Source organism: Chenopodium album, chromosome 14, assembly GCF_948465745.1.
Source record: "Chenopodium album chromosome 14, dcCheAlbu1.1, whole genome shotgun sequence".
NCBI lineage: Eukaryota > Viridiplantae > Streptophyta > Magnoliopsida > Caryophyllales > Amaranthaceae > Chenopodium > Chenopodium album.
In genome coordinates this window covers 52,367,856-52,383,302 of record NC_137847.1, presented here as the reverse complement: position 1 = coordinate 52,383,302, position 15,447 = coordinate 52,367,856, and the positions used below count along the sequence as shown (strand labels likewise).

General features: G+C 32.3%; 2 protein-coding genes across 2 annotated transcripts; one reads left to right on the top strand and one right to left on the bottom strand.

Moving 5' to 3' along the window:
• The first annotated feature begins 5,099 nt into the window (after positions 1 to 5,099).
• On the top strand, positions 5,100 to 7,753 carry LOC145577524 (uncharacterized). The gene is made up of 4 exons (XM_081635010.1): positions 5,100 to 5,575; positions 5,861 to 6,014; positions 6,113 to 6,542; positions 6,747 to 7,753. The coding sequence occupies exons 1-4, from the start codon at positions 5,107 to 5,109 to the stop codon at positions 7,575 to 7,577; spliced, it is 1,884 nt and encodes a 627-aa protein (XP_081491136.1). The 5' UTR covers positions 5,100 to 5,106; the 3' UTR covers positions 7,578 to 7,753.
• Positions 7,754 to 8,459: 706 nt separating this feature from the next.
• LOC145578355 (uncharacterized) lies at positions 8,460 to 11,844 on the bottom strand. The gene is made up of 5 exons (XM_081635686.1): positions 11,730 to 11,844; positions 10,641 to 11,120; positions 10,413 to 10,556; positions 9,599 to 10,035; positions 8,460 to 9,326 (listed from the first exon to the last, which is right to left on the bottom strand). The coding sequence occupies exons 1-5, from the start codon at positions 11,842 to 11,844 to the stop codon at positions 8,460 to 8,462; spliced, it is 2,043 nt and encodes a 680-aa protein (XP_081491812.1).
• Between the last annotated feature and the right edge of the window lie 3,603 nt (positions 11,845 to 15,447).

Sequence of the window (15,447 nt, the reverse complement as noted above, 5' to 3'; positions counted from 1 at the left end):
ACTTAGTAAAAGAGTGAAATTCAGTTTCAAATTGAGTAAAATTAAAATCCGTTCTAATTAGAGAAAATTAGTTGCAACAAGTTAAAATAAGCTCTAATTAGTAAAATTCTATTAAAAACATAGAATTTGTTTTTAAGTTCAATAAGAATCAAGTGAAGAAAATACGACTTTAATTCATAAATTTTAATTTTTAATAAATAAAATGTCATTATATATAAACTCTCTCCTTTCACCGCCCGTCTCCACTCCACCAACAAAAACTATAAACGCTCTAATGAGTAACTTTGTTTTTGATGTTGCTATACGAGCTTATAAAAAAATTTGAAAGTTTCAAATTTAAAAAATCTTAAAGCTTTAAATTCTTTGAGCTAAATAAGTAAATATACTATCCCCTTGATCCATTATCTTTAAAAGTTTTTCCAAGTTTTACCTTGAAACAATAATAACTATCAAAGTTGGAACAATGATTAAAGAAAGTTTGGCATCACTGTGATTTTTTTTTTTTTTGGTTTTTTATTCTTTAAACCCATGTAATATATGTCATATAATATATGTAAAATTAGATAAATTTATTAAAATCATGATATAATATATTAAAAATTTGTTTTTTGATTTTTTGTTCTTTAAAATCATAGTTGTTGGCACTATTACAAGTGATATTTTACATTTGGCCAAGCTTTGTCTCTCTTTTGACTTCTCTTATGTGGGGAGAAAAGGGAATGGTGTTGCTCATAAGTTAGCAAATGTTAGTAGAGATTATAGAGAATTAAGGGTGTGGATTGAGGAAGCTCCCCTAATGTTGCTCCTGCTATTGCTTTTGATGTAACTTGACTTTTCTTCTGTGTTAATAAAAGTGCTGCTCTGGATTTGTGTAAAAAAACAAAAAAAAAGATAATTTTGAAAATTGATAACTGAAAAGTAAAAATACTTTTTTATTTTTTTCTTATTTTATTTTTTATTTTTTTTATTTTTTATTTATTTCTTGTTTTTGGTTTTATGTTTAAAAAACAGAAAATTAAAAACAAAAAATGATATCAAATAAGAAGTAAGTGTTTCGTTTATGGTAAAGAAATAATTTTAAAAGTTGAGTTACGTGCATGGGTGGATTTACTATACGTCCAAGGGTATGAAACAAGGGAGGAGCCACAGGGAGAGGCTAGTGGAGGCCTGGCCCCGTGGCCTAACTAGTGATCTTTTTATTTTGAAGGCCGACACCCATATAAAATTAAGTTGCACTTATGTCTAACATTCTAGTGTACAGTTTAGTAGTTGGAGTAGATTTTGATAACTTCAAGCACATAGGTCAAGTGCTCGATTCCTGTGGGTGTTATTTGCTTGCTTTTTTAAAAATCCTTTTACTTTTCAATTTTAGTCCTTGCTCGTATTTTATTTACAAGTATTAGTATTTTTTTCACTTGAAATTACTAGTACTATTAGTTTTAATCTATATTTCTTTATCCCTTCAATCTTTCTTTTTATTAGTTAGTCAATCGTTTTGATTTCAAACTTTCTTTTATTATTTTTCCTATATTCTAATTTACTAAATTAGTAAATAGTATAACTTACATTTTAACAAAATTATTCTATTATTTATTTTTATTTATTTTTGTGCAAATGAACCATAAGAGGTTAAAAGCAATACAAAATATAAACGGTGAGGACATAGGAGGAAATCAAGCCTATACCCAATGTATTGTACACAAATTAAAACTTCCCTTTAACCAATAAAGAGACCTCATAGGTTGCAATGTTGATTATTTTAATAAAATATTTTATTTTGCTTTATAAAATACCGCAAAAGAAATATATTGTGCAATAAGAAAACTATAGATATACAATACTATTTTACTTAATAAATCCATTTTTTTTTTGACAAGTACTTAATTAATCTTGGTCTCCCTATATTTCAATTTCTGGCTTCGCCCCTGATATGTAATTGCATACTGCATACCCTCTGGCTATTTGGCTAAAGCTTAAGAAAAAAAAAAAAGTTACCTTCGTTAAATGTTATTTATAACTTTGAAATATTTTAGTACTCATAAATAATACCCTAAAATTACACATAAGTAGGTAGTAAATAATTTAAAGCAGCTTATTAGCAATTCTAGCTTCACAATTTCAATGATTTGCTTGTCAAAGGAGACAAAAGTTGACTTTACGGACCCAGTTCCAAGTCCGCTTTGATTGAATTAAAGCTTCTTTTATCCCAATAACTTTGTATATTTACGTGCTATTACATGAATAAATAATTAATACTGTGGGACATATTTTTATGGGAAGAAGCGACTTATTTATTTGTTTGTTTATTTATTATTTATTATTATTATGGGAAGAAGCGACTTTTTGTTAAAACACGTTTGGAAAATACTCCCTACTTGATCCTTTTCACATCTGGACTGTGTTCGTTTGTTAATAAAATACTTTAATCATAAATATCGTTAGTTGCTTATCAATGACGAAAAATATAACAATTGAATATTAATAACATATTTATTAAGGCGATCGAATTAAATAAGGGAAGACTATTCAATGGCTACAATAAAATTGTAGCTATTGTAGTTAGTTTTAATCTTGGCCCTATATTTTTTAATGTTTAATCTTGTCCATTTATCCAATTGACTTTAATTTTTAATAAGAAATGAAAAAAAAATAATAAAAAAGCCGTTTTCTTGATTATGAGTTTTTTTTTTTTAACAAAAAACAGTTACTAAAACAAAAATTCTGAACTTTGCCATTGATGCATATTCGATCTTGCAATTTCTAAGTTCAAATGATTGTCCCATTTCCATTAAATTATAGTTTATTAACAATAAACCTGTCTACCGCATTATATATTGTAATGTCCATAATTCTTTCATCAAATTTATCAAACAATAAATCATCCTCCATCAAAGAAAACCAGAAAAAGGGAGGAAAAAACGAAGAAGATGATAAAAAGTTATGAAATTTGTCTCTAGTTTTCCAGAAACCAATCAATGCACATTGAAGATAAAAAAAAAATGAAAACATCTCGTAAGATAAATTATAAATTCCATATCCTTCGACCAAATCCTCTAGTATTTATTTATTTATTTTTTTGTGTTGATAAAGTGTATTTTAAAGTCAACAAATGAATGAATATGATGAATTTTATTAATTGGAGGGTTGTGATTCACTCACTTATAATGGCCACAATTTTATTGTAGCCATTTGAAAATTGTCCATTAAATAAGACCCAACATGACTATATTATATTTCATATTAAGAAAATTTTAGAAGATTTTTCACCTTATGAATAGTATCAAAAATTACAAATGAAAAAATCAAATAGAAATGAAGAGAGTATACAATAATAATATTCGATCTTACAATATGCCGCTTAATTATGTGTATTTCAAAATCCAAATATAGGTTACAAAATGAATATCACAATTCACAATCGTACTCAACATTAAAACATGTTAATTAATAGAAAAATTTGTCATAAAAACCTTTTAAAGCAATTTTTTGTCTGAAAAAACCTTTTAAAAATTTCTTGAAAATATAAAATCTAATTGTAATTTCTCTTTCCGACATTAATCCTCTATATATGTAACATGCACATAGTCATTTTGTTACTAATCCCACCCCTTTTCTTCTTATTTCCCTCCAAGTCACGCTACTTGTTCCTAGAGACGCTATGCTTTTCACGGGGCTGTGTCATGGTGAGGGAAAGGAGGAGAAAGGGTAATAGGGGGTTAGGGTTTTCAAATGGTCGTGGTGGTTAATCGGGTAAAGGGAAAGGAAGAGTGGTTGTTTTTTTTTTTAATTAATTTAATTGTTAAATAATTAAGTGAGTACGAGGTAATTTCACCCTTCGTTTCATATTAAATGTAACAATTTTCATTTCTGTCGTTTTATAATAATTGCAATACTACTATTTTTGGTAAGGACGCACAATTATTTTATAATTTCTCTCTCCCACTAACCCCACTTTCACAAATATTTTATTATTTATTTTTCCTACCAACTCCACTCATACTCCCTCCGTGCCTTTATTAGAAATTTATTTCTCTTTATTATATGAGTAATAAATATTAGAAATAGGTTTCTAATAAAGAGACGGAGGGATTACTATTTTTTTTTTTTATTATTTCTCTCTCCTATCAACAATACTTTATATTATAAAAAGTCTTCTTTTGGACTCCACCCTAGAAATTTTAAAGGGGTAAAAGAGGGGGATCGGACAAGAGCGAGAGTTCTTTTGTTTGTTAAGAGTAGTGGGGATAATGAAAGGGATGGGGATAGGTATTAAAAAAAAAAAGCTAGTTATTCGATTAAAATAATAATTAGGAGAAATGTTATAAGAGATGAGGATAAAATAAAAGGATTTTTGTTTTTTTAAAAAAAAATACCCTTATAAAGGGGACGAGGAAGAGGGAGGAGAAAAGTAAGTTAGTAAGGGAAATAAAGTACTTTTTTTTATTTGTCACAACTAATTTCCAAATCGTACCAAATAACGAATAACATAATTTTTATCCCTATGCCTATAGTCAAGTCATCAAGTCATCGTTGCACACTTGCCCCAACCGACGTGGCGATTTCTATGCTTTTAGAAGACTTGACGGTTCTTTTTATTTTTTGAGGGAGACCATAGGAATAAATAGCTAAATTTTGGAAATATCTACTCCTTAGTCTCATTCAAATGGCTACGCAAAGTATGAAAAATTTGATTAAATAGTATCACTAATACAATATTACAAACATTAAAATAATATTACTATATATATGTAAGGTCTTGTATGATTAATCTCATCGAGTATTTGAAAGAATAATTTACTTTGAACATTCCACAATAAAATACATTGTTAAGAATAAACAAAGTTTGAGAGTGAAGAATAGCTGAAGTGGTTAAAGCTCCTTCCTCAGTTCCAAGGAATCTTATGATCGATTCTCATCAATTGTCCTTGTGGCTCTCTTTAAGCACCAAAAAAAAATGAATAAACAAAGTATGCGTTTAATTAATCAAAGCTAGGTGGGCTTTTAAATAGTGAAAAATCAAGTGGAACCATTTCAATGGATTCCCGGTACTACGCCATCATATTATGATGCTTCAATTTATATTATGAAAATATAGATGAAACAAGCATGGAATTCTTGCAATATGGTGTGAGACTATACCAAGCAGCCATGAAAGGTGATTTGCTGACTATAGACATGATTAAGCGTCAATCCCCTTCTTGGATCCGCGCAAAGATTACCAAGGGAGGCGAAACAGCTCTTCATATTGCTGCAGCAGCAAAACATGTCGAGGTTGTTAAAAAGCTCGTACACTTTATGTCCTCCGATTCTCTAGCTTTGACAAACAAGGTTGGAAATACAGCACTTTGTTTTGCGGCCGTGTCCGGCATTGTTGAGTTTGCAAGAGTGATGGTGGAGAAGAATGTCGAGTTGCCAAACATCCGAGGAAGTCAAGGGATGACACCACTTTACATGGCCGTCTTGCTAGGCCACCGGGATATGGTTTGGTACCTCCTCGACGTCACTGAGGATGAAATATTGACAGATCAAGACCGCATTGGATTACTTACTAGCTCAATCAACACGGATATGTTTGGTAATTAACTTGCACTCTACTAATAACTGCCTATATATTGTTAACTTCTTGCTCGGAATCTTCATTTCACCACAAGAACCTACATTATATTCTTGAGACAAGCTTGTTTGGGTAAAGGTAAGGGAAGGAAAAGAATATTTAATATCTCACAAATAATACCCCGAAGTTGCACATAACATTTAACGGAAGTAGTATTATTTACTAGCTCAATCAAAACCTACATCACAAAATAATATTATTTGTTCTAACTTCAACAAATTCTATGTTTCTTGTGGCATGAATCAGATGTTGCATTGCATATTCTTGACAAGAATCGGAACTTAGCCTTTTTACGAGATGCTAAGAAAGAGACTGCACTGCATGCGCTAGCTAGTAAACCTCTGAAGTCCATAGCTCATCAATCGAGTATTTGGGGCGTGATAATGGAGCGATTAAGTAAGTTGCTAATTACGTATTTAAAATTGCTCTTTATAGTTTATACTTAGCCAACTAGTAACGGGTCAATTAATCGATGTTTCACTCCTTTTCAGTAAGCAGCATATATCAAGAGAAAAGGGTAGAGCCACAACTTGCACTTCAACTTACACAAAACCTTTGGGGCGAAGTCATCAAACTAGAGGAGGAGGATATATCGAATTTGATAGGCTACCCTTGGAGGCTGCTATTTGTTGCCGCGAAATTAGGGAAGGTTGAGTTTTTAACAACTCTCATTCAATCTTATCCTGATCTTATATGGAAGGTAGATGAAAACAGGCGTACTATTTTCCACATTGCAATCATGCACCGTCATGAGGAGATCTTTCAACTGATCTATGAGATTGGAGCAATCAAGGACTTGATAGCTACATTCAAAGATGATCATGGAAATAACATGCTGCATTTGGCTGCCAAGTTAGCACCCCCTCATCGACTTAACTCTGTGTCCGGAGCAGCTTTGCAAATGCAACGCGAAATATTGTGGTTCAAGGTGAGAAAAACTCCATGTCAATGCAAATTCTAAAATCCATTTCTTTTTCATAATGTTAAGCTTTAGTTGGTTAATATATAAAAACAACATAACTATATGGTTGACAATAACAATTTTATCTAACCATACAGTAATTGGCCCTGCCTACATCTAACATTCTAACCAAGCGACCACTAAGCATGTCAATTTTTTGCTTTGTTGTAGGCAGTGAAAAAGGTAGTGAGACCTGAGTATGTTGAAGCTGAAAATAAGGATAAAAAAACTCCTCAAACCTTGTTTAGCGAGGAACATGAAGAATTAAGGGCCAAAGGCGAGCAATGGATGAAGAAGACTGCTGAATCATGTGCACTCGTTGCTACTCTTATAGCTACTGTTGTATTCTCAGCTGCTTTCCAACTACCTGGAGGTGTTAACGATAAAGGAAGTGCTGTCCTACTGAAAAGTGTATGCTTTGTGGTATTTTCCTCCTCGAATGCAGTATCATTGTTCACCTCCCTCGCTTCTGTGCTGATGTTTTTATCAATTCTCACTTCGCGGTATGCAGAAAGTGACTTCCACATTTCACTTCCCTTAAAGCTCATGATGGGACTCACCTTATTGTTCGTTTCGATTGCAACCATGATACTAGCCTTCACTGCTACTTTCTTCATAACTTTTATTGAAGGTGTGAATTGGCTTTCTATTCCTATTGCCCTGATCTCATCAGTTCCTGTTGCACTTTTCGCCTTGCAGCAGTGCCCTCTCTTGTTGGACATATATCGCTCAACTTACAAGTCTCATCAATTTCTATTCGAATCAAGCAAAACAAAGCTTTTCGACCATTCTTCTCAGCACGATCTCATTGTAAATGCCGCAGCAATGGTGTCCATACGCCCAATTAAGATTCATCCAATAACCTCTTTAACTTCTAACATCCCTCGCCACAACTCTTCCCATAGGCCAACACCCTCACAGATAGTAGCACCTTGTGCTTCAGAGAATAACACACCCAAATTTTATTCCTCAAATGATTTGTTTTCAGAAGCTGATCCTTGAAGCGGATTTTAAAGTTGGCAAGGAAAATTATTCATATCAGCTTATTTGATCCGCCAGAAGCTCGTCTTTTTTTGAGCTATTACTCTTTTCAATTTTTAGGCTATTCATCTGTTCATTTAATCATTCTTTTAGTTATTCATCTGAATTCATATGTGACTAAAGAATTAATAATTCATTATTCATTTAGCTATTCATCTATTTTTAATCCTAGACTTCTGATTCTTACAATAGTTAAAGGTATCATATATGATGCTGATGTTCTGATTAAGCAAACATGATTGTGAATTTTAATTATTGCATCATCCATCATGTGTTTGTGTGCCCATAAAAGATTTTTTTTTTGATAAAGCATATTATTTTAGTATGCACAATTAGTTTCTGTGTAGCTTACAGTTTGTAGAAGCGACTTCAGTACCATTACATTTACTGATTTACAGTAATAATATGAAATAACAAGGGTTATTCCAAAAGATGTGTATTATTCCAAAAGTAGAATAATTGGTTCTAATGTAGATGTCATTTGTATAATTGTATGGTTAAATTTTCAGTAAAAGAAAGCGGATTCAAATTCCTTGAACCTGTGTGTAAACTTTCATAGTCCTCAAATAAACATCAAATTTCACATTCCAAAAGGTTGAAGAAAAACTGCACAAAGTTCTGATTATACAATTTTCATAATAAACATGTTTTGATCTGATGCCAGGAGATGTTCTGATGTACTTCTATAGGTCTATATTTTTGCCTGATGCTTTAATTTGCTTTGCGTGATTGCTCTTGTCAGTCGGACTCTTCATGCTCTAAAACCCTTTTTCTCAAACTGAACTAGTATGATATATTACTTTGAATATCAGATATAAGCAGCACCAGGACATTCTTTTTATTTTATCTTTGGAAAGGGTCCGAACTTGTTTCAGCTTCTTCCTGTGTAGAAGCTCCTTGATCGGAGGCGTGAGACGGAAATTGAGAGGCAAATGGATCAACAATTGTGGAGGGTAACTGCCAGCGTGAACGGTAGTTAGATGATGCAGGAGCCATAGAAACTTCTGGATGTAGGTATGTAAAACTGAGCTGAGGAAAACGAGTTTTTGTCTCATCACCACGTATGTGAGGAGCAAAGTTATTTTGAGAAGAAGGTTGAAAGAGCTTTGGTTTACTAGGTTGGAACATAAACTTTGATTTGTATGTTGAATGATAAATGTCCGTGAGAAGTGGAAACTGTTGGAAAATGAAGAGTGTGACAGGAATTGAAGCAATAAGAGCAATTGGAATAGGAGCCCAACTCATGCCCTCTTGAAAAGTGATGAAGAATGTTGCAGTAAAAGCTACTATCATTGTTGATATTGAGATGAGCAGCAAGATGAGTCCACTCATGAGCTTCGGAGGCAAAGATATGAGAAAATCTCTCTCTGCATATCGTGAAGTAAGAATTGACAAAAACATCAGTACTGAAGCAGTAGAAGTGAACAATGATACTGCATTTGACATGGCAAAGAGCACAAAGGATGCACTTTTCACTAGGACCGGACTTCCTGTGTTATTATTGAAACCTCCTGGCAATTGGAATGCCGCACAAAACACCATGGTAGCCATAAGAGTTGCAACAAGAGCAGATGATTCAGCAGTCTTCTTCATCCAAACTTCCCCTTTTATCCTCAATTGCTCATGCTCTTCACTAAACAAGGCTTGAGGTGTTGTATGGTCCTCGTTTTCGGCCTCTGTATACTCTGGCCTCACTATCTTTTTAACTGCCTGAAGAAAAATAATGAGACCAAATAATGAGGATTTACAGCATCACATGTCATTACTGTTATGGTGAGATAAGGAGAAAGAGGACGACAGTGTCATCTCATTTACGAAGTAATACAAAAAAAAAAAAAAAAAAAAAATCCCAGGTGACTCAATGGAAACAACTCTGATGTGCTAAAAACTTCGGGATTGATTACTCTGAAAATTCATTAAATTCAGGTTGCATTGTACGAAGTATAATTTATGCCAAAAAAAAAAGTCTGGTTGATGTTTACCTCAAACCATAGAATCTCACGTTGCATTTGTAACGCTGCTCCAGAAACACAGTGGAGCTGACTGGGAAGTGCTAATTTGCCAGCCAAATGGAGCATGTTATTTCCGTGATCATCTTTGTATGTTGCTATTAAATCTTTGATTGCTCCGATCTCATACATTAGCTTCAAAATTTCGTCACAACGATAGATGACAGCAATATGAAAAATACTATCCCTGTTTTCATCAACTTTCCACATTAGATCAGGATATGATTTGATCAGCACCATTAGAAACTCAACCTTCCCCAGCTTTGCTGCAACAAATAACAAGCGCCAGGGGTAGCCGATTAATTTAGATATATCCTCGTGCTTTTGTTTTAACATCTCACTCCAAAGGGTTTTTGCTAGTTTAAGCACAGCTTGAGGTTCTTTGCTGTTGTTTTCGGTCATCCCTGTCCCTGAATGTATATCAATGAGTTAGCCAAGCTATTTAATTTCAGGTTCGTAAGATGAAGGACGACCCTAAAAGATTGGATCAGACGGTTAACCTGATCCATCTTTTTCAGTTAGGTGTGGTCCTTGAAGAGGTGGAGAAACTATTAAGGAAAGCCACCCTTCAAGAAAATGGCTAGGATCGAAAATTTTACCAACTAAATCAACCAACTCATTTGTACTCCCCTTAGTGTCATTTTACTTGCCCCATTTTCGAAAAAAAAATAATAATAATAATAAAACCTCTAATAAAGATTGGTCAAATGAGCAAGTAAAATGTCTTTCAGATCCTAGAATTTAACTTGAAAGAAGAACAAAAGTTATATATAGTAAAATAACCAACATGGCAATTTGAAGCTCTGCCACATGCTTATTTCATTTGCAGGTTTTATAGGCTTTCGAGCCAACGTATGCAATGCAGTCTCCTCCTTTCCATCCCGAAGAACAGCCAATTTTGGATTTGAATTTAGAATCAACAATGCGACATCTGCAGCGCATAAATCAGTGATAAATTCAAAAATTGCTAGCAATATGCAGCATTCATTAAATTAAAATAAAGTTAATAATATACCCAACAAATCAGTCTCAATTGAACGGTTGAGTAGCTCAATGCGTTCATGGTCCGATAGTTGTTCATCATCAGTTACTCCAAGGAGATACTCCACCATATGCCGGTGGCCTAGTAAGACCGCCATATGAAGCGGCGTCATTCCTTGGCTTCCTCTGATATTTGGTAATGCTTTGTTCTTTTCCACCATGACTCTTGCGATCTCAACCACCCCAGAGACAGCAGCGAAGCAGAGAGCCGTGTTACCAAGTTTATTCCTTAGACAAAGATGATCAACATCCATATAACAAACCATCTCCTTTACAAGATGAACATGTTTGGCAGCGGCTGCTATGTGAAGAACTGTCTCACCTCCCTTTGTAATGCCTGTGAAGATCCAAGGTGGAGACTCTATCCAGATACTTACCATAGTTCTCCAATCACCACTCAGGGCAGCTTGATATAGAGTAACACCGTATTGCAAGAACTCCTCGCTTGTGACATCTGTCAGTCCAATGACAATGGATTAAATTTACCTGCCCAACTTGTTATACGACAGTTTACTACAAGATCATAAATAACAGAAAAATAACATAAAATGGGTTGCATAAGAAGGCCTAAGCCTACCCATCATGTGATTCACAAACTCTAAAGATGGGTAAAAATTACCGTAAATGTGATTAAAAGCCATCCTAATAGAAAAAAAAAACAAATGATACAATATATATATATATATACAAAAAACAAATTTACCTCAATATAAATTTATAAAGCTTGTACAGTAATACTCCGTATTATTGTACACACAAGACATAAAATAGGTTTGGCGAGTGATTAAGGTGAAAGTTAATTGCACCTATGATTATGTGATTGTACCGTAGAAATTCTGTAACATTATAAATAATAAAGAGTTTTTCAGATAGATATACAGTAGACTTTATTCAAACACTAAATGATGGGTTTTTAAGTGCAGAACATTACACAAAGATCATTAATTTGATATTGTTAAGTGTAGAAGGATTTCAACTAACAGTTTTGTAAATTTGAGCCCTAATTATAAAGTTATGAAGTAAGAAACTAGTACTCGTAATATTGTCAGGATTTTCAACTTACCAGGTTCTGATTCCCATGATTCAAGTGGTAGAGATGGTGGTAGGAAAGTATATGCATCTGCTTCTTGTATTGGAGTCATTTGTCTGACAGTTGTAGCCCCATTTTCATTTGACATTCTTCTGCTTCTATTACAGGGTGTGGAAATGGATTCAATTTTTCTCTATGCAATAATTAAGTAAACCATTGCTAATTGATTAAGTCAATTTACATTTTCATATAGACAAATGCACGAGTAGAAATTATAAATTACTTAATTATAGGAGTCTTCTTTCTTTTTTTTTTTTTTTTTTTTTGAATTATTATATGAATCTATTCTATAACAAATTAAATGACACATATTGCCTTTTAATATTATTCACAAAATCTACTTGTATTAGCTTTTGTGAATTGTGACTACGATAAAATATCAACATGTGAAATATTGTTAAAAATGTCTTAGTTTAGTGCATATTTTCATGATATAAATTTTTACAATCTTTATTTATTTAATGATATTTAGAGATATCAATTATGGAATTCATGCATTGGCAAAGTGTATCAACAAATTTAGAACAGAGCATATATGTTATATATCCATTGAAACTTTCTAGAACTCCTAATAATTTTTGTATTATTTGACATTTGATGTGTGGGCCATCAAGCCTTGTGACGAAGTCTAAAGTTGACTTTTTTGGTTTTTTTGACTTCAACTTTTTTCTAGCAATCAGAACCTTATTGAATGATTGCAGGCTGCAGCTTCAGGAACTAACTGATATGAAGCTTTACTATGGAGAAAGAAGGAAGAACAAGGTGGCAGACATCCTGGCGAAAGATGCAAGAGAAACCTTAAATTTTTGAACCAGATTTGTATTATAGATGTTCCTCCTATTATATGTGTTGATGAGACAATGACTTCGAAAATATATCTAGAGATGAAAATCAACATGATGTAATTTTGGGCTATCTTATAGGAGGCCAAACAGACGTTAAACAGTTTCTAATCATATATAATAACTAACTAGTTGTTGGCCCGGGTGTTGCTCTGGATCATTACATGTTTGATGTAATAAAAAATGAGTTAAGCAAATTGTTAAATTGTGGAGTTCTTCTACATGTATAGAAATAAGATGATATATTATTTGTATTAGATCCATAAATTTTAATAATTTTCTACTTAAATAAAAACACTAATGTTCATCATTAATCCTCCCTAAAGTCTTAATATATAATTCGATGTACATGCTACAACTAATACTAATTTTTTTTTCGACTCCACTAACTTAATTTGTAAATAATGCTCACTTCTTCTTCTTCCACATAATCCTCTCTCTTTATTTATTCCAAAGAGGTTAATAATTTCATCCTACAACATAACGAAGAATCATGTACATGTTGAAGTGACATTATAGGTACTTGATTTATATTGAACGTACAAAAAATAACAACCGATTAAAGAAATCAGTTAAGATTTGGATATAATATGGATGATTATTATTGTTTACCTTTTCACTTTTGCATGGTTGTTTCGTCCATCCTTTTAGTGATGTATATCCAATCTTCCTCTCCATAACAACACCCACACAAAATACTACAAAGTAGATCGACCATTCTTGATGATCTCTCTCAGCTCCAATAATGGAATCTAACATATTCTATTCTAAATTGGAATATAGAGGGGTGATTAGTAAGGACATATTTGACATACAATGGATTATTTATATGAAAGAGTTATAACTTTCTAAACATTTATTTGAGGGGAAAATAAAATAATTTAATGAGGTTAGAATTGGTGATGCCATTGACGTTAAAACTACAAAGAACCAAGAATAATAATACTACATATGAAGGTGAAATAATGATATAATGTCAGATTTTAATTTTTCAGTTACAAACTTAATTAGTATGAGTTAGAATTGGTGATGCCATTGACGTTAAAACTACAAAGAACCAAGAATAATAATACTACATATGAAGGTGAAATAATGATATAATGTCAGATTTTATTTTTTCAGTTACAAATTAGTATGAGGAAAATTAATTAGCTTTTCCATTATGTTATTATGGACAATGTAAATTATAAATAAATTTTGGGCAATTTATTAATACCATTGAATTATTATGCGTAAATCAAGGAAAAAACAATATTATTTTGCTAGAACCAATTATGGAGTGTTATTAATTTTTATTCACTATGTGAATGTGAATAATAAATGAATCAAGTAATATAATAAATAGCTCATGGGAATATTGTTACGATTATACATTGACATATAATCGCTTATATGGCCCTTTGTCAATTAAATTAAGAGGACACGTGGAAAAAGGAGTGACACATGGCGGAATGATAATCCTTCCCTTGAGTTTTAATAATACTATTATATATAAAGCTAAACTTTTAGCCAGATCATGAGATAACTCAAATTTTGATATTTTATTTTTATTTTTTCAAATTTTATTCTCTAATCAAATTACTACTCCGTATCAATAATATATTTTAAAACTTGGTATAAAGATAAAAAATTTATCTTAAATTTTAATAAATAACCCAAGCATAGCATGAATTATCTAAATATTATTGGACATATTAAATTCATTGAATCTTATTAAGTCATTTTTGTGGGTAAAAAGGGAAGCTAAACATGTGCTAATTAAGTAATAAGAGTATCATTCAAATTTTAACCAAACTAGTCATAGAGTAAAATTAAAAAATAAAAAATAAAAAATAAATAAAAAAAAGTATAACAATACAAAGTAATATAACACTGATAAAAAAAAATGTTCTAAAGCAGGTAATAATTTTTTTTAATAGAGTCGTATGTTAGGTGTCTTTGATCCAAATTCTGAATGAGAAGGTGGCAGTGTTGGTTTCTTTTTTCTCTTGCCTTTTTCAAGTCCTCATTTTGCTCTCTTGCTTCTTCCTTTTGTTACAGCTCTTTTAGGATCAAGTATTGTTGGTACACTTGTGCTTGTATTGGACCGAAGAAACATCATTGTTCTGAGTGCTGTCTACCACATCAGAAATGTCAGAAGCAGCTTCTGAGCAGCAGTAGAAAGTAAGTCTTCCACCATTTTTAGACTATTTCTGAAACTTTCTTCCATAAATGCTCTTGTTTCTTTATTTTATTGATTTTTTAAGATTAGATTGTAGTATTTCCTCATCATTGTTTGCCTCCATAGTATATATGGCTATGTAGGATCCTAACTCTTCAACCTATTCCATGTCTCTGTTTTTGCAAACTTAGTCCATCTTTTTGTAACATACTTGTTTGGTATTCTTGTTATCGAATGTAGGTGTAGAATTCTGATGCAATGATAACATAACCATCCATATGCTTCAAAAATTTTGCAAGTACACCATACACTTTGCCTCTCATGTATATAGTTTACTTGATGTGCAGACCATGACTTGTCTTCTAGGGTTATTTAATAAAGTATGCATTCTTCAGTTGTCCCTATCATTTGAACAATTGTTGTCATAGAGTATCCAAACTCCGCTTCAAACTCCCTGAATAGTGACAAAATGAATACCTATTCACCAAAATCATGTAGCTAGATTTAAGCTGTTATATATTTTGTGTTATTTATGAACTTTTGAGTGAAATTTTTACCTGTGCAGCATGCTTTAGCATTCCGGACTGTGGCAATGAAGTGAATGCTATTTACTTGATACAGGTAAACTCATCATATTTCACTGTGCTTCTCCAACGATTGGTTGTCTTCTTAAATATGGTATAAAATT